Genomic DNA, 22271 nt, shown 5'->3' with positions numbered 1-22271 from the left:
AAATAACTATAAAGAAATAATCAAACTTGTTGCAGATGGTCTGGTTTGCTTTTGTAGGTCATATAGAGTAATCAGAATTAATTTCAGTCTGTTTCATAACCAGATAAAAACTCCTCACAGGAGCTTTAACAAACCTGTAAAGTCATGAATGACACCGACTTTGAATGGCAAACTGGTTTTGAAGAAGCCTTCCACCCAGTTTAAATACCAGAAACTATTAAATTGTCATGGCAAGCACATGACAGCCTGCAAAACAATATTTTTTTAATATCCTGTGTGGCTCTGGAGGAAGCTTTACAAAGTCTTCAGAACTTGTCATAAGTGGTGTCTTGGCTTCTTTCGAAATGTATACAGTCTGCTTTACAAGATGCTGTCAAAGAAAGCAGGGAAATCTCATGGAAATTAGCCTGAAGCGGCTTCAGTTTATGAACTATAGAGATTACTTAGCTCATTCCTCGCTAAACCACTCCTTTTTCATCTATTTACACAAATACACAATTATAAACAGATGCTAAATTGCTGGAATAATAACTATTATGATTACTGTTGTATTGATGTAAGTTGCTCCGTCTTAATGTGAACCCTTCATGGACAAAATGTGACATTTGAAGACTTGATAGTTTCATCCATATTCACACTGTAAATACTCACTTACTGCACACAGTAGCAACAACATGCTCATGTGTTTGGTGGGAAAAGTGTTTGAGCTTCAGCGTCTGTCTATATAGCTGTCTACCGCGGTGCCTGAATAAATTACAACTTTATTATCAGATTTTCTTACTTGAAACTCCGTCTCACTGTTTTACTCTTAAGAAAAACGCAAATAAAAGTATTTGCAAAAAATGTAAATGCTATGCTTTATTTTTAATTCAACGGTTATTTTAAACGCGAATAACGGTCAGCGCGAGCCACCTCAATATGCGGCAACCAAGGCAACTAGCTAACTGTGAAGGCTGTTAGCTTCCCAAAATACCTAACTGAAGCCCTTTGCTTTGTATGGAAGCGGTCAGCATCAGTAACGGGGTGAGGGATATATTAATGGCAACATAGTAAAATTTTGTAATAATATAAACCGTTCCAGGTTTGTAGAAACCGGTATTTGTAGGACTTGACAATTAAATCACAGTTTTCATTAATTGCACGCTGCTGTCACCTTTATGCTACAGCTAAGTTTACTTTAGAATGTTCTATCTGACCCTCTGAATGACCGTTATCTTGAAAGTAGGACGAGCTAACAACCAGGTCGACGTGCTTTTCTTATGTTACGTTAGTCAACAAGGGTGTACATTGTGCTTCTTAGGGACTTTTAGACGTACATGTGCACCAGTGTTGTGGTTAAGATAATGACTTGAGAGTTACTACGTGGCACTGACAGGAACCTCTTAAAAGCCAAAGGAGCTGTTACTTACTGACGGTGTCGGTGTTTGCTTTCTGCCACAGCAGGTTCATGTTACGTCTCGCTGGAGATAATGAGGAACCTTATTGTGCTGTCACTACTGCTGCTGAACATACATCATGCCATATCAGCACCCAAAGGCGTCACTGCCAGCCTGAAAGCAAAGTGGAGTATGACGCCTTTCCTCCTGGAGACAAGGTAACTTACTTACGTACTGACTGAGGTAACTGACCATGCTATTTTTGCCTCTCACATATCCGCTGTAAACGGGGCTAAAAGCCAAATTGTCAAGAGGTCATGAGTCCAAGCCCTCAAATGCACCATATATCAAATTTAAAAAATAACCTTTACAGTAACAGAAAGTCTAAAAATTAGTTTTAACATTTGTTTTGGTCAAATTGTGTTCAATGTTTTAATTGGCAGCTATATATTTTGTGAATTTTATATCCTACCATGAAGGTGAAAGCTCTCATCAAGTCCTCTGTCAAGTACATTTTACGACTGAACTCCTGGAATCTTGTCTTTCTTTTCTTTTTACACTTAAAAGTAGTCTTATCTAAATATATTGAGTCTACAATATGGCAGCCTATTAAATAGCCCCTATGTCCAAGTTTTTAATTGTAGAAAATTAAGTCCCAATAGTCCAACCTTTTGAATTTCCATTAAAAATACAGAAAAGCCGACCCCATTGTCCTCAGCGTGGGTATGGCATTGGCAATATTTACTAAAATTGGTTAAACATGATTTATTTTCAGAGTTAGTTTTTCTTTTAATTCCTTTATTTATTTAAAAAGAGACAATGCTTATTAATCAACATGAGCACTTGAATACATCATGTAAATATGCCAGATTTAGCCATTAAGGCTAATTTACATCTGCAGTCCCTGGCAGGTTGATGGCTTATAATAAAACCCAATAAAAAACAATAAAAAATCATAAGTAACACATCACAATGAACACATGACCTAACTACTACTCCAGATTATGAGCATACATTTGGTTGTCCAGCAACCAGCAGTTGAAATATGTAATGTTCCTTAGTCCTGTGGGTATAGTGCTCCAGATATGTGCTGCTTTAGTGGATCTCACTTTACTATTCTTACACAATTTAACTAAATAGCAGAAGAAATTTATTTTGTTGCTAACTGTGCTAATAACCTACTATGCATAATGTTCTCTTATTCTTTGGGTGTTACCATTAGCTATGGTTCTCAACGTGTGATGCTGTTTGTTATGGGTGAAAATAGTCTGCAGACTTTTTTATGACTGTGAATTGCTGTGCTGATATTATGCGACCAAATTGGGCACAGTTATTTCCCGGAAACATAAAATGAATGTGTGGTGTGTAGCTCTAACTGTTGGGTTACTTAGTACATACTGTGGTTCCTGACTAATTGTGCCTATACTTTCATTTTCTCTTGTGCAGCGAGTTTATTGGAGAAGATGGGAATGAGAAATTCTGGCAGTTTGTTGACACTGTGAAGGAGCTCACTGTATACAAGCAAGGAGGTATGTTGTTGAAAGCAAGCTAATGCTTTGATTTTAGAGGTTGAATTATTTTACGAATCAGGTGTGCATTTCCTCTAAATAGCCTTATGATCACAAATGTTTGTTTGTCTCACAGAGTCTGTGCGCTCCTACTACAACTTGATCATAAAGAAGGCGGCCCAGTTCCTCACAGATCTTCAAGTAAACCTTCTCAAATTTGCTCTGGCCCTGCGGTCATACTCACCAGCTGTTCATGCATCCCAGCAGGTATGTTGTGATCAAAATAGTATGATTGTCACTATTATAAAACCTTATAATAATCTGCGTGGGGATATTACAAGAGCACCATGTCCACTTGATGATAGAGGCAATTACATTGTATGTTTTCCCTCTCCGATTGATCCAGGGTGCTCTTGCAGGCCTATACATTTCTTTTAATTGTTTTGGCACAGTCTTTAACTGACTGTCATTATTCTCAAACCACAGTGTGAATTTCTCCACATCGATAAGTCATTTTTCTTACAACAGTACTTTTTGTTTCTCTCAGTAGTTTCTTGCAGAATTTAAATGTGTAAGTTTAATTATCTGTAATTGATCCAGTGACGAACTTTGTATTGTCTGAAATTAATCGGACTGCTTTTACTCTCAGATTAATTTATCTGCATGCTGTTCTTGCTTATGTGCAAATGCAAAATATTTTATATTCTACCTAAACTCCAGTAAGGTCATAGTTCTGAATTCCCCTCCTGTGTCCCCCTCTGACCGGAGGTCTACTGCAGATGAGGAAACTGGCCCTATATTTTTACTCAGTAGCCATGCCTACAAGCCTCATATATTCAATTCAATCAATCAGGCCCAACATGAATCACCATGAGTAGCACTTAGCAATATTCGACACATTGGCAAGGAAAAACTTCCTTTTAACTGGCAGAAACCTTGAGCAGAACTAGACTCATGTTGAACAGCCATCTGCCTCGACCGGATGGGCCGAAAATGGGGTAGAAGGAGATGCAGGATAGAGACAGGCAAAGAGAGCAACAACAACAACATATGTTCTTGTTACAACAACAACATATGTCCTTGTTACATGAACAACAACAGGTAATACATACTTATGGTTACAATGCCAACAATAGTGGTACACTAGTGTGAAAATTTGCGAAAAAATAAATTAGCGCGAGAAGCAGAGTAATGATAAAGGCTGAGGTAATCATAATTGTAACAGTTGACAATTGGCATACTTACATTTCAGTTCAGTTTTAGCTTGATTTCAGACACCAAGAAGTGTGTTTAAACTCAGCATTTTCACTCTGAGAATGTCGGCATGTTGGAATTAGCATTAAACTCATACAGTGATGTACAATGTGTGATATTCTGCTTGATTTGTTTTACCCATCAGCAATTGGCGTCAGGTGTAATGATTTGTCTGAGACTAAAGTTCTGTTAGTTAAAGAAACTCCATAAAGCTTTACTATGAAGCATGAGGATACTTATATGACAGGATGACAACAAGATGAATTAGGCAGTAACAATTTTATATTTCAAAGCTATGTGATAAACACATCATATACTGTATGTTTAGCATAGATATTATTTTGCTGGTAGGCATGTGAAACATCTTTATCAAAACTGATCTTTATTTCAGATAACATTTAAATATCTCTAAAATAATATTTCTTTAATTTCACTTTAAAGTAGGGTGACTCAGGGCCGTCTCTATACATAATTCCTAAGTCCTTCAATAGGCATGGTTTCTGCAGTGATGAGGAGGAATTTAATTTCAGTGACACTGATGCACTGGTTGATGAATTTCTCCAATTTTCAAATGTGTGAAACATTTGAGTGAGTAATGGCCTTTTGTAGGGGGAATGAAGTGTTGCGCTGCACAGTGTAAATTGTTGTGGTGATTACTGGAGAATATTGAGAATACATCAATCACTTAACTGATTGTACTCTGATTAATGCTGGGGTATGTTCAAGAATGAGGGCTAGTTCTAGACTCTGTAATAACAGACTTGTTATTTTTCCTTCAGCCAGAAACACATGAATATCAATGTGAGTAACCACAGTGTGGACGGATTCTGAGATACTGGCAGTGTTATCATCATTACTTTGACCACTGTGGAGAAAGCTATGTGTGCAGCAAGGCAAATTTCCCCACCGGGATAATAACAGTATATAGCATTGTCTTGTATGTTATGTTGTAGCCAGTGTGTTGTACTTCATTCCTCTCCCTCCTGCTCCCCAACAGATAGCCAGCGATGAGCCTCCACCTGAGGCCTGCCCTGCCTTTGTTTCCATCCATGGTCAACAGAGCTGCAGTACCAAGGACATCAAGAAGCTCCTGAAGGCAGCAGCAGGCAGGTAACACAGACTGGCACCGTCTCCTCCCCTGTGGATAAAATCCATCTGCAGTGCAGCACAAGTCAAAGAGTTTACTTTGTTATTAACATGCTATTCTTTGACAGCTTTGATTGAACTATATAGATACCTATTTATGTCTGTATATTCTTTTAACAATTCCACATGTTTGCAGGTCTAAACCATATTTGTACAAGAACGATCACACATATCCAGGGACCAATAAATCAGACGTGCCTGTTGTGATCCTCTATGCTGAGATTGGAACCAAGAAGTTCACCTCCTTTCATAAGGTGCTGTCAGAGAAAGCTGAAGAGGGCACCCTTATATACGTGCTGCGGCATTATGTAGCGGTGAGTAGAGATGCTTTTTAAGTCTTTAAATATATAATTGCCCCTGTAAGAGTAGACCACTTAGTAATCCATCTTGTGTTTACGTGTTGCTTTTCACACAGAATGGCTCTGTTAGGCTCAAAGGGATACAGCTTGTGATATGTTATATTGTTCTTGTTGTCGACGATTCCCATTAGAAGATCAAGCCCACAGTTTATTTATCCATCTGACAACTATTGCGCCTGTAGCAAAGCCTTTGTGTATTCCTCTGTGCCATAGACATCCATTGTCTCAGCTTTACTTGTATAATGGCAGCAGTGATACCACAGTTCCATTTTATTCCCTTGTGTAACACTTACAAAAGCAAGGATCATCAAAAGGACCAGATTGCATTACTTACAAATGCTCAAAAAGAATGAACAGATTCCTCCAAACTCACAAATGGACTTAGAAACAGGTGCTGTTGATGGTGTAAAAGGTCTTTTTCTTCTTCTTTAAGGCATGGTTGTTTTGCTCGCCGAAGAAAAGCTGAATGTGGGTGTGAAAGTCTTCTGATTGTGCCTGTGAAAGACTGAGGCAGTGCTTTGAGCCTGAGTGACATTAGCGTCAAGGTTGAATGTCAGTGAGTCTGCTGCTGCGTGCGCTCGCCGCTCCATGTCTTTTGTGATCCCAGAGGTAAAACGTGTTATAGATAATAACTCACACTGGCCGTGCGGTATTGAAAAATCCCTTTTAATAAACGGTGAAGTTTCACATCAAACACACAAGACACACAACACATTAGAGCCACATGCAGTGAACTGGGATGTTGGCCGATAATAACAGATTTGCAGACAGCATTCTGACTCAACTGGTGAGAGGTGTTTGATGGGGTTCAGGTCAAGGCTCGTTACTCCTTACATTATTCTTCTCTGCCGAGCTGTGCTGCTGGTATTCTTCAAACCAGCACACTCTGAGAGTCCAATAGTGGCTGCACATGGTGATGTCAGGCAAGGTGCTCCTGCTCAGCCACTGAAACCCGTGTCAGCGAGCTCCCTGTAAACGTCTCCAGGCAGTTTGGAACTTTGGTAGTCGTGATTCTGCCGCAACCTGCAAAAGAGAAAGAATTTTTGCAGGCTTCAGCTTCAGCGTGCCACTTTGCAACTGAGCTTGTTTTTGCTCCAGGCGGTTCTGCTTCACAATACAGCATACCGGGGCGAAACCAGATGACCAGAAATCTGATGAACTTATTAGAAAAATGGCATCCTGTGACAGTGACACACTGAAAGTCTCTGAGTTCTTCACTCTATTCCTAAAGTGTTTATTAATAGAGATTGACAATAGAATGTCTATGCTTGATTTATTTGGCTTGGGCAGCTGAACACAGTAATAAGGGCCACATAATTCTGGCCGTGTAAAGTTAAAGATGCTTTTTAATTTCGTGTTTTCGTATTATTTATGTGTTTGCAATCTCGGATCCCATCCACTAATTCTATCCACTAATTCATTCCTGTCATTCACTCTGCTTTGCTTCCCAATTAATTCCTTCTTCCTTTTAGTAAACCAGACTGACTGATGTTAGCATGCGCCAACAGCCTTTTGGAGGTGGGCTGTATTTATCAAATGACCATGTCATTGATGGTTAGGAGACCTATGGAACGTATCGCTTGACCAAATGTGTCTCTCTCTCACTCTTTCACTCGTTCACTGAATGTGAATGCTCCTCCGAACGATACGACCCGATTAGGAACAAAAGTGGGGCGGAAGTATTTCAGGTGTGCATACAAAGCCAATTCACAGACGTGTAAACCTCTGACTGATGAACACAACCTAAACTATGTTTATTTATGAAGACATTAAAAAGTCAGAAGGTTTTGTAATGGACAAATTGGGTGATGATTGTACGAGAAGACCAGTGAATGCAATGGGAGCTGTCATCGTTCATGAACGAGTGAGAGTGAGGAAGGAGTGAAAACCAGAAGTGTCGCTGAACGACTTGGTGAACGAGTGTGATGAACGAATCTTGCAGCTGAACGAGATCTGAAGATCCGGGTGACTGCAGTGAACAATAGCTGCCTTCTCTAATAGCCTCTGGGGACAAAAGTGAACATGTTGGGGTGTTCGCATGCTGCATTGTATACAGAAATAGAAACCGTTTATCTTGTGATTGACTTTAATTCACGGGTCTTACCTTTGCTGAAATTTCAACATCATGATACAAATTTGTAAAAAGTAAAATGTAAACTTTGTCGGGTCTGTCCTCAAGAGGAAAAGAAAACTTTTAAAATGCTTGTTTGTTGAACTGAGGTCGGATCGATCTGACGGATTCGAGGAAGTCGGGAAATCTGAGCGCTGAACAGCTTTCGTGACACAGCGTCAAGGGAATTTATCTCAAGTTGAATTTTAGATCTAGAACGGATTGTTAGCTGTTAGCATGCAGATGTTTGTTTATAGAGATGAATAAGAAGCTAAATCATCGTCAGATAGCTGCTGATGGGAGCCGGGGTGTCATTACGGCGTTCCGCCTACTTCTGCTCTACACACGGACTGTTTTTCCTACATACGCCGCAGCCTGCTGACACGTGATTGGTCAATATTACTCGGACTACAAGCGTAGTACAAACGGAAACCTGAACACTTGCCATCCCTAAAATCCACATCCCTGCCTACAGATTCTACATTTGTATTTCTAAGTGTTTGTAAAGCACTTTGTAACAGAGTGTTTTTCAATTGCTGTATAAAGAAAGCCTTACTTCCTTAATGGTGTCAGTCATGTAAGTGTAACCCAAACTCTACACTGTTTTCCATTTAAGCCTGAATCTGCTTTTCACTCTTTTGCAGAAGCCGAAGCCTCTAAAGATGCTTTTATCCGGGTACGGCGTGGAGTTGGCTATCAAAAGCACAGAATACAAAGCTGTGGATGACACAAAAGTAAAAGGTCAGTTGGTAACCGATCAAACATTAAGTGCTGGACTTGCCGTGTCCAAGGCAATAAACCACAACACATCTTTTCACTTTGTAGATTCAAAGACGGCTACGAATGCTGAGGAGGATAACAACGATGAGGTCCAAGGATTCGTTTTTGGAACGTTAAGGTAAGTGGCTTAGCTCTATCATGTTAATTGCCATAAAGGTTTTTTTAATCCCTTGTGTTTTTCTGTTATTGCTGCCGGGCATCCTGTGCTCAGTGTGACTTGATAAAGACATAAAAAGAACTCATTGTAATGTATTAGCTTCCTTCTTTTTCCCTCTCTTAAGGAAATCTCACCCTGAACTTCAGGAGCAACTCGGCGAGCTACGCAAACATCTCCTGGAGAGCACCAACGACATGGTCCCTCTCAAAGTGTGGGAAATGCAAGGTATGCTTTATCTATAATTGAAAGAAAACATGAGTACTTCATGTGAACTAATAGATGTATAAATGTCGATGTTTCAACGTGTGATCTCCACAGATCTTAGTTTCCAGGCAGCTGCCAGGGTCATGTCCGCGCCAAAGTTTGAAGCCTTGAAGCTGATGCGAGATCTCAGTCAGAACTTCCCGAGCAAAGCCAGGTAAGAAAATGCATCTCATTTTTCGCTTTCTGGCTGACTGGCTCAAACATTTGGTCCCTTTCCAAAATCCACATTGTTCAGAGCCCTACTTTGTTTTACACTGTGTGAATCCAGGCGTAACAAATGCTGTTATCTAAGTTCACATGAAATCTGTCTTTTGTAAAGCCATTTGTTTGCGCATTATCCAAAATAAGTACATCTTTAATACGGAGATCTAATCAGCTTTTTGATGTGTGCTCGGCTCCGGCAGTTTGTAATAACATCAAAAAGTGCTGAGTAAGAGTCTGATGTTTACAGGGAATTGACTGAAAAAGCACCATCTTGAGGGCCCACAGGTTTTTGAAGATTAAAACTGGCATTTTACTGCCGGCTGGGGACGTGGTAAAAGCTGATGGTGACTGTACATGTTTTACTGTTCCCACAGATCACTGACAAGAGTGGCCGTAAAGCAGGAAATGAGAAAAGAAATTGAGGAAAACCAAAAGGTGCGATATCATAAGCAGCCTTCCGGCATGATCGTGCAGGAAGTTTTTCTCTGATAACATCCCAAACCACGAGTTTTATTTTAGAGAATGAGTTTCTAATCTGCATCTGAAATAAATTCTATAAAGAGATTAAATGTGACATGTTGTTCCGACTTTCCTCCTCGTCTCTGTGCACTTTATCTCTTCTACTTGCACATCTTTTCCTTCTGTTCAGACATCAAAGGTAGAATTACTCATTTTGGGGCTTTAACAATAGACTAACATGTTCAGCTAATTCTTTCAGCGCCTCAGTGAGACCATCGGGGTTCATCCGGGAGACGGGGAGCTCTTCATCAACGGACTGCACATTGATCTGGACACACACAACCCTTTCAGGTAGGAACCCAGCAGGAGGGAGCTGTGGTCTGCCCATGCTCTCCCCAGGAAGCCACAGACCTACTTATTTGTACACAGATCCTGCTGCAAAAATATCACAGTTTGTTGCACCGCAAAAACCACATCCACACAAAGCTAACCTGTGATTTTCTGTATTTACAGTATTTTGGACATCCTCAGAGGGGAGGCCAGGGTCTTAGAGGGGCTCCATAACCTTGGCATTAAAGGGGACCATCAGGGCAAGCTGCTGAGGTTACCTGTGAACGCTGTGGATGACAGCTACGCCTTAGATATCAGACATCCAGCTATAATGGTGAGCCCTGTCTTAAAGCGTTACTCTTCACCACCGCAGGTGGTTCTTGATGTTTGTGTACTCGCACCAGTGTGTGAAATAGTGGATCAGTAATCAGACTATTGCAAGAGTCTCAAGCCTGCCAGAAACTTCACTCATTAATTGGGACGCTAGCCAGGAAAAGCAATCAAGTTAAAAACTTGTAGATTTTAATTTTGGCCCCTCTGGTCATTTAATTTTGTAGATACTCTAAAAATGCCCTAAATTCCCTTTCCACATTCAACCTGTCATTTCAGCTTGTATCTCCCCTTTCTAGAGACGTGTGCACAGTATGTGTGAGGGAGAGGGAGGGAGAGAGAGAGAGAGAGAGAGTGTAAGACATAATGACAACATGCCAGCGAGGCAAACGTTTGCTCTGTGGGGAGGCTTGTAATTTGCTTGTAAAGACTACTGTTAGTGCCAGATTGGCCAGCAATGTTGGATCGTTTTGCAGCTATGATTCTGGTCATCTATCACAAAAAGCCGGGTCTAATAGCTTTCTCTGATGGTACATTGTAAAGCTTTATAGCCAGTGTTACATGTTATACGTTTTACTTGTTGTGCATCCCATCCAACGTATTTCTGTCCACAGAACGCTTGTGCAACATGCATGTAATTACCTGTTTATTGAGCAGGCAGGAAACTCTTGTCAAAGCACTTTTAAGTTAAATACTTAACCCTAATATTTCAGGGCACGGAGCAATGTTTAGGGGCTCTTGTTAATCACATGATAAGCAAGGACAGGGTGGAGCTGGTGTTTGAAAAGCTGTCACACCTAGAAATCCAATGATGCTGGAAACATTTGTGAATGGATGTTTGGCATTTGGAGTAGTGGGGGAGGTAAGAGGTGGGGTTCGCAGATGCAGAATGGTGATGTTCAACAAAAGCAAAAAGAAATAGGCCCCACTGACACGTTTGATATCAGAGTGAGCCATGTATTGCAACTTGCTGTCTCAAGTTCTCCCAATAGTTGACGAAAACGAAAACCAATAGTTGACGAGAAAACAAAACCCTAACCCTCAGGTAAAGTTAAGGCTATTAGTCACATTCCTCGAAGCAGCAGCAGTGTTGGACTCCGACCCTCGGCCCTTTGCTGCAGGTCATCTCCACTCTCTTATCCCTTATTTCTACTCTATCCACTGTCCTATACGTTAAAGGCACAAAGGCCCAAAAGGAAATGCCTTCAAACTACAGAACTGTCCTTGAATGAAATACTTGCTGTTCAGTTGCTTAATAATAATAATAATAATAACTTAGACTGATATAGCGCCTTTCATGGGACCCAAGGCCGCTTTACAGAGTAAATAATGAACAGACAACAGAACAAAACAAGCAAACAAATAAGGCAGAAAGAGATAAATAAAACTAGCACTGAAAACAGGGGAAGGTGGTGAATTATAGTCCAAAGGACTGAATAGATGGGTTTTGAGGGTGTTGTACGGGGAGGCGGCGTTGCGGGTCTCTGCAGAGTTCCAGAGGGTGGGGGTCGCAACACTGAAGGTCCCCAACAGTTTGGAGGTGAGAGTGAGGGATGGAGAGCAGGCCTGTGTCTGAGGAACGCAGACTCCGGGATGGGGGATAGGGATAGAGGAGGTCCTTTAGGTACTGGGGGTCGAGGGTATGGAGAGACTTGTAGGTAAGGAGGAGGATTTTATATGTGATGCGGGACTTGACAAGGGAGCCAGTGGAGGTGGATAAGGCTTAACTCATGCATATCATCATTTTCACACAAGCTTTCTATTTGTTCTGCACTTTTCGTCTACAGTGGGTCAACGACATAGAGAATGACCCAGCGTATCGCAGCTGGCCAACAGGTGTCCAAGAGCTCCTTAGGGCCACCTTTCCTGGAGTCATCCGGCAGATCCGCTGCAATTTCTTCAACCTGGTGAGTCACCTGAAGGCCGGAAATGCTGAGTGACAGTGCTGATGAAGGAAATGAAATTGAGAAGAGTCTTGATTTCAGTTCAATTTTGACCGAACTGACCCTGTGAGACTCTTTTCACACTCTCCTGACTCTTCTCTGCTAGACTCCGATTAAATACCTAAGCACAGTCAGACACATTTAGAAAAGAGAACTGCATGTTGAATGCCTAAAAAAAGAGTATTTGTAGACGTATTATAATCCAGATTTGACGATGATTCCTTCGTTGTTAGGTTCTGTTCCTCGATCCAGTACGGGAAGAAAGTGTTGAGCTGGTGAAACTAGCAGAGCTTTTCTACAAGCACAAGATCCCCTTGAGGTTGGTGCCGTTAATCTCACACCTCCATTGCTGTTTATAATCTTCACCAGTTAGTGATTCTCATTTCACTCGTTTTTGCTCCCTTTTGATAGAATTGGATTCGTGTTTGTTGTCAACACCAAAGATGAGATTGACGGCCTCTCAGATGCAGGGGTTGGATTTCACCGGCTTCTGAACTACATTGCAGAAGAGTACGATTTATCCCAGGCTCTCATGTCCATGTTCTCAGTAAGTATGTCACACAAATATAAAACTCTCTGTTGTTGTTAGCATTCACTTCTTAAAGAATAACTAAAGCACGCTCCTTGCCAGCTCATGTCTCCGTGCCTCAGAAGTCAGTCGTGTTATTGCGCCTCATGTTATCCCATGGTCTTAGACATTATTGGACAAGATGACTCAGAGGGATTTCACCTCTGCTATCAGCTTTTTCAAACAGAGTCGGAATTTATTGACAGTCGCAGGGATCTGAAGACAGTGATGGTCAAATCTGATTCGACTTGCCTCTCTCCTGCAGTTGTACAACAAAGTAGACGTCGGGGAGCCGCTGTCTGTTGAAACAATCTCCGCTTACCTGAAGAACAAATTCCCTAAAGCTAGTGCTGGAAGGATTCTAGGTGTAGAATCTGATTATGATGACAAAAGAAGCGTAAGTAAATAAAACAGTTCTGTCTTGTTTCTTTCTGGTTATTGAAAATACTTCAACATCAATAAAGTAGAAGCATGCACGGCCTCATTGCATGTTTTGTGTGCTCCAGGATGGCGCCCTTTTCTACAAAAAGAGCGGCCTGGGTGCTCTGCCTCTGGCTTTATTCAATGGAGTTCCTCTGAGTCCGGATGAAATGGACCCGGATGAGCTGGAAACGATCATCCTGCAGCGCATAATGGACACCACCACCACCTTCCAGAGAGCTGTCTTTATGGTACGCATACCCAGCTTTTTTCTGCTCAGAGTAAAAGCTTTAGATTGACAATATATGAGAAAATTGAAAATAAAAAACACCAAAGGCAGTTCATTCATACATCAGTATTCCGCCCTTGCCCTCCATAATACTACACTGCTTGTTGGCTGTTAAAGGGGCAGTTCGCCTCTGGATAAAGCCACTGTCAGTCATAGCTGGTGTTCTCTGTAACCGATAGAAGCAATATGATTTGAAATTGCCGCCATAGCAGTGGAGAAAGTTGTACAAACTTTTCAGCCACAAGCTGTTTAATTAAAAAAAATTAAATTTCTAAATTCCTACAACACCCAGCGTGCATTGCACCCCTCCCTCTGAAAGGGAGAGACGCTGGAGTGAAATACCACCGTTTTCTCTGCAGGCAATGGCTCAGAGCGGGACAGAATCCATAATATGATGAGAATATGATAATTTCAAACCTGAAGATATTGAACATTTCAAACCTGATGATATTGAAAGAGACATAACATCAGAGGCGGGCGTCCTGGATTGAGGAAGTGTAGTTTAGCAAGCTCCCTGGCCTCCGCCAGATGACACGTTTTACATACTCTGGCTGAGGTTTTCCAGGGTCCAATGGAGGAGCGGATAGCGTCCTCCAAAGGCACAGAGCCAAATTGCATTTCTTTCTCCCATAATGGCATTAGCTCCTTATAAAAGCATGACAGGACTGAGGTTGAAAATTGGCAAACTGGCCCTTTAAGAATTACACACAATCCAGTATTTCCTTGTCTTTTTGGATCTGTCTGCAGGGTCAGTTGACTGAGGGCTCAGACGTGGTGGACTACCTCATGGAGCAGGCGAACGTGGTTCCCAGAATGAACCCTCTTATTCTAAGCACTGACCGACAGTACCTCGACTTCACCGCCAACCCGGGTGACCTGTGCTTCGCATCTTAAACCTTTCATCACCGATTCATTGTGTGTTCTTCCTTCTAACCTTCTCTTTCTTGCCTTGCAGTTGTTGACGATTGGGAGGACACAACTATGTTTTCATACTTGGACTCCAGAGACAAAACGGCTTTGATGACAAAGAGAATGAAATACTTTACAAATAGTGGTAAGACGTCACTCTGCTTCTTAATGAGCAACAATTTCAGATGCAAAGAAACAACAATATCAACCACTTCCTCAAGCGACTGCATGCCGTCGTCTGAAGTGGAACAACCATTCCAGACCTACTTTCTTGATGACAATTTGTAAGATTAACACTATCCAAACAAAAATGAATCCTATGCAGCTTTACAGATCTCTGAAAGTGGGAAATTGACGTTTGTTAAAGCAGACAGGCTGCGCCTCCTGAAACATAATTGCTGGGTCTGCCGACTGGCTTTTAGCCAACAGTCGTCAGAGCTGCGTTTCGCCGCACAGGCCTGGAGTGTAGCCGTCTCGCCCAGGCGGAGGGGGATGATTGCCATCCTTCCTCTGTGGACTAGCTGACCGGATGGCTGCCTGCTTTTCTGACTGACTGATTGACTGACTGACTAGGGGGAGTATAACTATGACAGGTGGCACAATTTTCCACTAATATACCGAGCTATCTGCCAGATGTCTCTCTCACCTCTCCCACACAAACTGAACATTCACTGTATCGACTGTACCTCATCATCTCATCCTCTCACTGTGGTGATTGTCGCTGTATGAGCATGAGCTAACCTTTTATAGGATTAGCAACTCTTGCTAAATGCCACGTAAGCAGTAAGGTTGACATTGACATAAAAAAAAAAATCTTAAAATACATTTGCCCTCCAGTGGTACTTCCATTATGCATCACTTTATTGTACAAATGCCAGGAAACTGCAGCGGACAGCAGGGCAGACTGGTCAGAACGAGTTTGAACATGATGCCGAAACTGAAATGCCATGTGATATATGCACCCTGTGTATTAAGAGTTTTTGCCCTTTTACCGCAGACGGAGACGGGATGAGTGCTGTGACCGTGTGGATAGCGGGTGATTTTGAGACGGTGTCAGGAAGAAAACTTTTGCTGAATGCTCTGAAACATGTGGTGAGTATCATCTACTCATGTGTTTGTTATAACTCCCAACATTCATTAAACCAGTGTTTCTCAACTGGTCTCGCCTCAGGACCCACCACCACCTCCTTAGTGACCAATTGCGACCCACATTTTTTAACCAGTCAAATTTATTTAATTAAAATCTGTGCAGCTTGCATAAGAAGAACATGGTCACTCTACAATTCATTCAATTAACAGCCTAACAGCCCTGTGGGACTCAACAAATTTCAAGAATGTAAATGTGACTGTAGCTGGGATTACTAAATCAGTGGATACATGGAGTGTGAATATACTACACTTCTACTGCATGCATGTCATAGGAAACCCATGTCCTTCAAAATAAAAGCACAGCACTTTTTGCAACAACCTTTTTTTTTTTTCAAGCACACATCCGTGACCCACTGAAAACAGCTCCTCGACCCACTTTTAGGTCCCGACCCACCAGTTGAGAACCACTGCTTTAAACCCGAAATTAGTTAATGATATACCAAGTGATATGTCTTTTTTTTGTTGTTGATTAATAATGTTGAAAACATATATTATGGGGGCGTACTAGTTACTAGTGCTGTCAAAATTGACCAAAAATAACAAATGATGGTTAATCCTTCTAAAATATCACACAGGTTCGGACTATATAAATAGCTATTTTTGCGCAATATGGACACAATAGGTCATACCGATACAATGCAAGACCAAACTTAAACTTATTTTTTCAAACACAAACATGCCTTTTAAAAGATTAACATAGGCTTCCTACACCTTGCAAAATAAAGAACTAAAATAATTAGGTTAAGAAAGAACAGACATTCAGCGCTCAGAGCGAGCCGTGCTGTGACAGGTATATTTATTTAAACATAAACGTGTCTTTTATAAAGATCAACATACCTATACCTGTCTGTAATGCTGGGGGGCCTTCTCCTGGACCAGGCTGGGATTTGAGTTCTCTGCCATCATTACCACATGCCACACGGTTGTTGTCTAGCTCGTTTCAGCTAAACTAGGGTGGGTTCACACCAGCTTTTGTAACTGTAGCATTTTTACCCTTGGTGCGGTTCGTTTACGGGTCGTTAACGGGTGCTTACACTTGCAGAGACAGGCAGCAAGGTGTAGAGGACAGACGTGGGGAAGCGACAAGGTGAGAGTTGTAATAGAAATACGGGCTGTCCAAACAATTTCACAAATGCTTGTGGAAATGCACAAGCTTACGGAGGTAGTCAAACTGTTCAGAGAGAAAATAAACTGATCGACGTGTGGAACAATGTCAGTTAAAATTTAAAAAAACTGATTTTTTTTCTTGTTTTTGTAGTGTGTACACAAACCAAACTTGAGGCAAAATGCAACATTGTAACTATTTGGTTTTTAATCGGATCAAACAAACTTGGTGTGAAAGCATTATTAACGTATGAAGTAACGTTGTGATGCATTCAAAGATGCTCCGTAAGGATGCGCTAGGACATAAAAGAACACATTAGACAGCTGCGCTAGTGCTGATTATTTTTCACATCGAATATTAATTTTAATAACCAAATATCTGTTTTTTTATTACAATTTGGTTATGTGTTTAGAATTTTCCTACTTAGAATTTTGAATTTTCATTGACAGCCCGACCACATACTGAGGCTATAGGCCACAACGCAGCTGCTGCCGGCTTGACTCCCGCCCTCGGCCCTTTGCTGCACGTCATCCCCTTCTCTCTTCCCCCAAACGTCCTGTCTCTTCGGCCGTCCTATCAATAAAGGCAAAAATTGCTCCAAAAACTAATCTCACAGTTGAATTTATTAGAGAGTCCAAATACAAGTGCAATATATTGTTTAATATAGTGTTGAGAATATATCACTTAAATCCCGAGCAAAGATGGATGTTAAATCAATCAATAACATTTTTCACACTGCCCTGTCTTGACACAAATCTTGCAGCTCGTGTCTCCACAGCTACAAAACATGTTAGCTGTAAATCTATACCTCACTTACAAACAGTAGATGTAGTACAATAAGACACCTTTTAACTGAAAAGGTTCTTACAAGCTAAAGCTAAGTAAACATACTCTAAAATGAATTTCTGCACAAACTGTGCTCTCACAGAAATCCTGAATAATGATGCCTCTATAAAATGGGCATAATCATAATCACTGTTCAAACAGATCAATGAAGGGCGGCAAGCAGCCATTTTGTTTGTCAATAAGAAAACATTCCTGGCTTGCAGCATAATCAGAACAGAAGAAGCCCTTACTTTTACCTTTTAAGCAATCAACACCCCCTCCTCCTAGTTTTCTCCCCCAGTGACGCCTGCAATCTGTGGAAATATGAGAATGAATGATATTCCTGTGAATTATATCCCTGCTGTGTTTGTGTGTGCCTGCGAGCAGAAGGCCAGCCCTGGAGTGCGCGTGGGGGTGATAGATAACCCCAGCGGAAAGCCCAGCGAAGATAACACTGTGCTGTACAGGGCTATCTGGGCTTCTCTCCTCACCCAGAAGAATAAGGCTGCAGCAGAGTTTGTGCAGAAACTCCTGAAAGAGGAGAGCAGCCAGCTCCTCCAACGAGGGACCAAGATGAAGGATTTACTGATGCAGGTAAAAGAGGATTATGAAACACGCTCCCTTTTGTGATTCTGTGTTTTTTTGCAATTACATCAAAGTAGAAGTGTGTGTTCTGGGTTAGAGAGCATGTATTTTATTGTCATTATTGTTATCTAATGTAAATTTTGTGCTAATTTACCTTTCCTAAAAGTCACAGTCCAACTGGGTTCAACTGAAGTACTTCTTATATACTGACCTACTTCCTGGTTCTATTGTTTTTATTCTTAAATAATTACTTCATATTTCAGGACCTTGGCTTCTCTTAAAAAAATCAAAGAGGGCTTTGTGCTAAAGTATAATGTAAAATAATAATATAGTAACCTTTATTTATATCGCACTTTTCTTAACAAAGTTACAAAATGCTTTACAAACAGATTAAAGCTCCTGTGAGGAACTTTATGTTTGTGTTGATTTTGGCGCCCCCTGTGGACAAACCTCTTATCTCTTTGCAGATTTTGTCCTGTACATGCTTAAGTGGTGGTTTTTAACAAAAAAATCATATGTATCACTCACTTTAAATTTCTGCCCTGGAAAATATAAACAAACACAGCGTGCAGTTAATTGCTTGGCCCAACACCTACCCCCCACCAGCGGTTTCAGGCATTAAAAATAACTCTAAAGAAATAATCAATCTTGTCTCTGATGGTCTGGCTTGCTTTTGTAGCTCATATAGAGACATCAGAATTAATTTCAGTCTGTTTCATAACCAGCGAAAAAACTCCTCACAGGAGCTTTAAAATACGTTACAATTTAAAATAATAAGATGCAAAATTACAATACAATAAAAGGAAAAACTGAATGTTTTTTTTACACAGAAATAAAAGCTTTTTTTTAAAAAAGAAGAGATTAGGAGCCCGGACTGCTAAAGCCTGACTGGATACAACCAGCAAACCCCATCAGTCTCAATCATATCAGCTCATCTGAGAGGGCGCCCAGGCTCATTAAACTGCTCTGATTAGTGGAATGCAAAGGTACTTATAGCTGGGGGTCGTCTGCGTAACGGTGGTATTGTACATTATGGTTACCAAAATGTAAAAAGTATTGTTTTGGTACAACAGTAAAGATTAAAAATGTAGATTTTTCTTAAAGGCGAGTGTGGAAATACTATTTTAAGTATATTAAAATATTGATATACTTCATCTCACTGTTAGATATTTTGTAAAAGTTCCTGTCTGGTCCTTTTTAGGGGAAATGCTCCCCATTAAAGCCCAAATGTTCCGACAGACACTTGAAAAAGGTAAAACGTCACACAGAGTTACTGAGACCTTTTCTCCTGTATGCTCCGTAACATGAACATACGGCTCTGTTACTCCATAAATTATTTTAACATGTGTGAAGCAATTAGTGAGTAGCATAACCAAGATGGCACATTTATGCCATGTTGGGTTTCTAGCAGCCATGATCTGCCTCCTGGCTGACAGGAACAGTTTACATGATCATCATTACAAGTAGAAAATGTGGAGTTTTAATTTGTTGCACCAGCCACCACAATTTGCTGAATCGTGTCAACGCCTTAAGCAGGAGACAAAAAAATGCTCTGATGCCAGTAGTGGAGGCTGACTAGAGAATTGAAAATTACTATGTGCTGTGTTAAACACGTAAATGCCTCTGAGCGGAGGTGGTGAAAAATACCATCTCTTGTTTCTTGTGACATGACAGGAGTGCGTCAGAAAACCCACGTCCACTGAAGTAAACAAGGACGCAAACAGAAACAAAAGGATCATTTGAACGTATCAGATCACGTTGGATGTAATGGTGTCTTGTCATGGTTATATTCTATGTAGATATTGAATTTTATTATAGTTTAGGTAAATGTGTTGAAATGTAATTTATTACCTATGTAGACATAAAATAACCTGATGGAAATGTCTGTTCCAGACCACCGTCAGAAGTACAGTACCTGAGGTACTTCATCACACTGATGCAAAAACCTATAAATCCAATACAGTCATAAAGAAGTCCTAAGCACTGATTTGCAACCGTGCCTGCCATGGACTTATACAACCAGATATATTAAAGGGCCGGTTTGACGATTTTCAACCTCAGTCCTGTCATGCTATTATGGCGAGCTAATGCCATTATGGTAGAAAAAAGTGCAATTTCTCTCTGTGCCTTTGGAGGACGCAATCCGCTTCTCCAGTGGACCCTGGAAAACCTCCACCAGACCTAAAAAGCATCATCTGGCGGAGGCCAGGGAGCTCGCTAAACTACACTTCCTCAATCTGGGCCGCCCGCCTCCGCTGTCATGTCTCATTCAAAATCGTCAGGTTTGAAATGTAGACTGCAGACCTGAAGATTTTTTAGACGATCCATCGGTATATTCTCATCGTATTTTGGATTCTGTACCACTCTGAGCCGTTGCCTGCAGCGATCAATGTCCTTGACTGGGAAACAGTAATATTTCACTCCAGCGTCTCTCGCTGGGCCGTTCCTTTCAGAGGGAGGGGCGCATTGCACGCTAGGTGTTGTAGGAATGTAGACTGGGTGATGCCAATTTCAAATATTATTGCTTCTATCGATTACAGAGAACACCAGCTTTGACTGACAGTGGCTTTATCCAGGGGCATACTGCTCCTTTAAGGGACCTAATAATAATCAGTTTTGCAAAAGTTCTATCGGTAAATAAATTTGTATTTATTTGTTGTATATAGCATCATATCCTCCAGTCTTAAACAATATATGGGTGTTGCAGTGCTGGAATAAGTAATTGGTTGTATTATTTGATTTAAAGTTGATGCCCTTGAGTGTGTCGCTGAAATGCATCTCTGTGAAATAGGAGCAACATTATTCAGCCTTGGTGTAATTTAGAAAGTATTAGGGCACAAATGATGAGCATAGCGGCCATAAAGAGGAAAACAAACATTGGATGTAACCACTCGCAGAGATTTGTTCGCTGTTGCTTTCTTGATTTAAGCACACAGTTGAGGAAAATGGTGATTGATGAGCCCATCTTCTCCTTCCTCTCCTGAACACCAGCTAACAGAATACATTTAGAGCGCGCATGATGCTCCACAGCCTGTGGATGCCAAGGCGAGCAGCCTACTCACTGTCAGTTCCACTTGATCTGTCACAGGGGCCAGCACAAGGCGGGCTCACACACGCTGAATCTTTAACTAAAAGGTGCTGGTGGATACCTGGTCTCCGTGACCTGATGAATGGCCGAGCTCCTGCTCTCACCGTTCATGGTTGCGTGAGCCTCCTGTGTTCAGCCGAGCCTGACCATCACTCTGCTGCTGTAAGCAGTGTGTTCTAGTGTTCTCCATGCTATAGTGTGCAGTATCCACCCACGCAGCATTACACATAAGAAGAAAAAAATCCACAGGCACTCATCAACAAATCAGCTGACAGGAGAGCTCCTATCTCCTCCATCAGGAATAAGTCACAGAGCACAGGTTACATTTGGGAGCAACCATAACAAACTGCCCTTCAATTATCCTGGCCTTTAACAATGGGGAGAGAATGGGCTGGAAATAGCAACGGAAAGATAGGTAGGGGTGGCTGTGTGAGTTGAGACACAGAGTCGAGGGATATGAGTTTATTATTGGCTGCTAGACAGACTTGCTGACTGGAATGTGCTGACATTATTGGTATTTCACCTGCTCTCCTGAGGAGAGATGTTGGAGAAACTAATAACCTGACTCCACAAACCATCCACACTCCCACACCTAATTTGTTATAGACAAAAATGGCAGAGGCTTAATTAAGAGTTTGTTAAATTAATTACAAATTGATTAATCTCATTTTCACACATGTGCATTTTTTATAGCTCCGTCCTCTGGCTGAAATATATTTTATGTTTGAACGCCGCAGTGATTGTGCTGATGCGAGGCATCAATGATATTGTGAATAATTTTCTTTTAGCCCCGCATTCATCATTCCTCACGCCGATGCATCATTCAGCTTTTGTTTTGGACAAGCCGTAAAGAGAGAAAGGTCCTTGAGCTGGTCTATTGGATCTCACACAGAGAAGTGTATGATGTACTGTGAGCCAACAATGCAATCAATTTATCTAACATCCTGAACTAACTTTTGTTATTCTGCTGCAGGGCATGGACGAAGACGCCTTTGAGAAAAAGTTCAACACAATGGAGGTGGATTTCATCCGTAGTCAGCAGCTGTTTTGTAAAGAAGTCCTGAAACTGAGCCCTGGAGGGCGGGCAGTGATTAGCAACGGGCGGGTGAGTCG

At 41.3% G+C, this 22271-nt stretch overlaps 1 protein-coding gene across 1 annotated transcript in view; it reads left to right on the top strand.

The window, feature by feature from the left end:
* The first annotated feature begins 1469 nt into the window (after window positions 1-1469).
* The window catches only part of uggt2 (UDP-glucose glycoprotein glucosyltransferase 2), a 44969-nt gene continuing 24167 nt past the window's right edge, over window positions 1470-22271 (top strand). The window contains exons 1-22 of the mRNA XM_069662774.1: window positions 1470-1594; window positions 2823-2905; window positions 3021-3151; window positions 5136-5248; window positions 5421-5598; window positions 8398-8494; window positions 8579-8651; window positions 8815-8915; window positions 9009-9108; window positions 9533-9593; window positions 9877-9968; window positions 10131-10281; window positions 12065-12184; window positions 12454-12539; window positions 12632-12767; window positions 13054-13185; window positions 13295-13459; window positions 14245-14368; window positions 14453-14551; window positions 15404-15498; window positions 17873-18079; window positions 22132-22263. Coding sequence (XP_069518875.1) covers window positions 1470-1594; window positions 2823-2905; window positions 3021-3151; window positions 5136-5248; window positions 5421-5598; window positions 8398-8494; window positions 8579-8651; window positions 8815-8915; window positions 9009-9108; window positions 9533-9593; window positions 9877-9968; window positions 10131-10281; window positions 12065-12184; window positions 12454-12539; window positions 12632-12767; window positions 13054-13185; window positions 13295-13459; window positions 14245-14368; window positions 14453-14551; window positions 15404-15498; window positions 17873-18079; window positions 22132-22263 — 2601 coding nt within the window. The remainder of the gene's footprint in view (window positions 1595-2822; window positions 2906-3020; window positions 3152-5135; window positions 5249-5420; window positions 5599-8397; window positions 8495-8578; window positions 8652-8814; window positions 8916-9008; window positions 9109-9532; window positions 9594-9876; window positions 9969-10130; window positions 10282-12064; window positions 12185-12453; window positions 12540-12631; window positions 12768-13053; window positions 13186-13294; window positions 13460-14244; window positions 14369-14452; window positions 14552-15403; window positions 15499-17872; window positions 18080-22131; window positions 22264-22271) is intronic.

The sequence above is a fragment of the Semicossyphus pulcher genome, unplaced genomic scaffold (genome assembly GCF_022749685.1).
Source record: "Semicossyphus pulcher isolate SPU_LCO1_2020_fin unplaced genomic scaffold, fSemPul1.0.p SCAF_15, whole genome shotgun sequence".
Taxonomy (NCBI): Eukaryota; Metazoa; Chordata; class Actinopteri; order Labriformes; family Labridae; genus Semicossyphus; species Semicossyphus pulcher.
The sequence above is the reverse complement of the archived record's forward strand: the minus strand, read 5'-3'. Positions and strand labels throughout refer to the sequence as shown.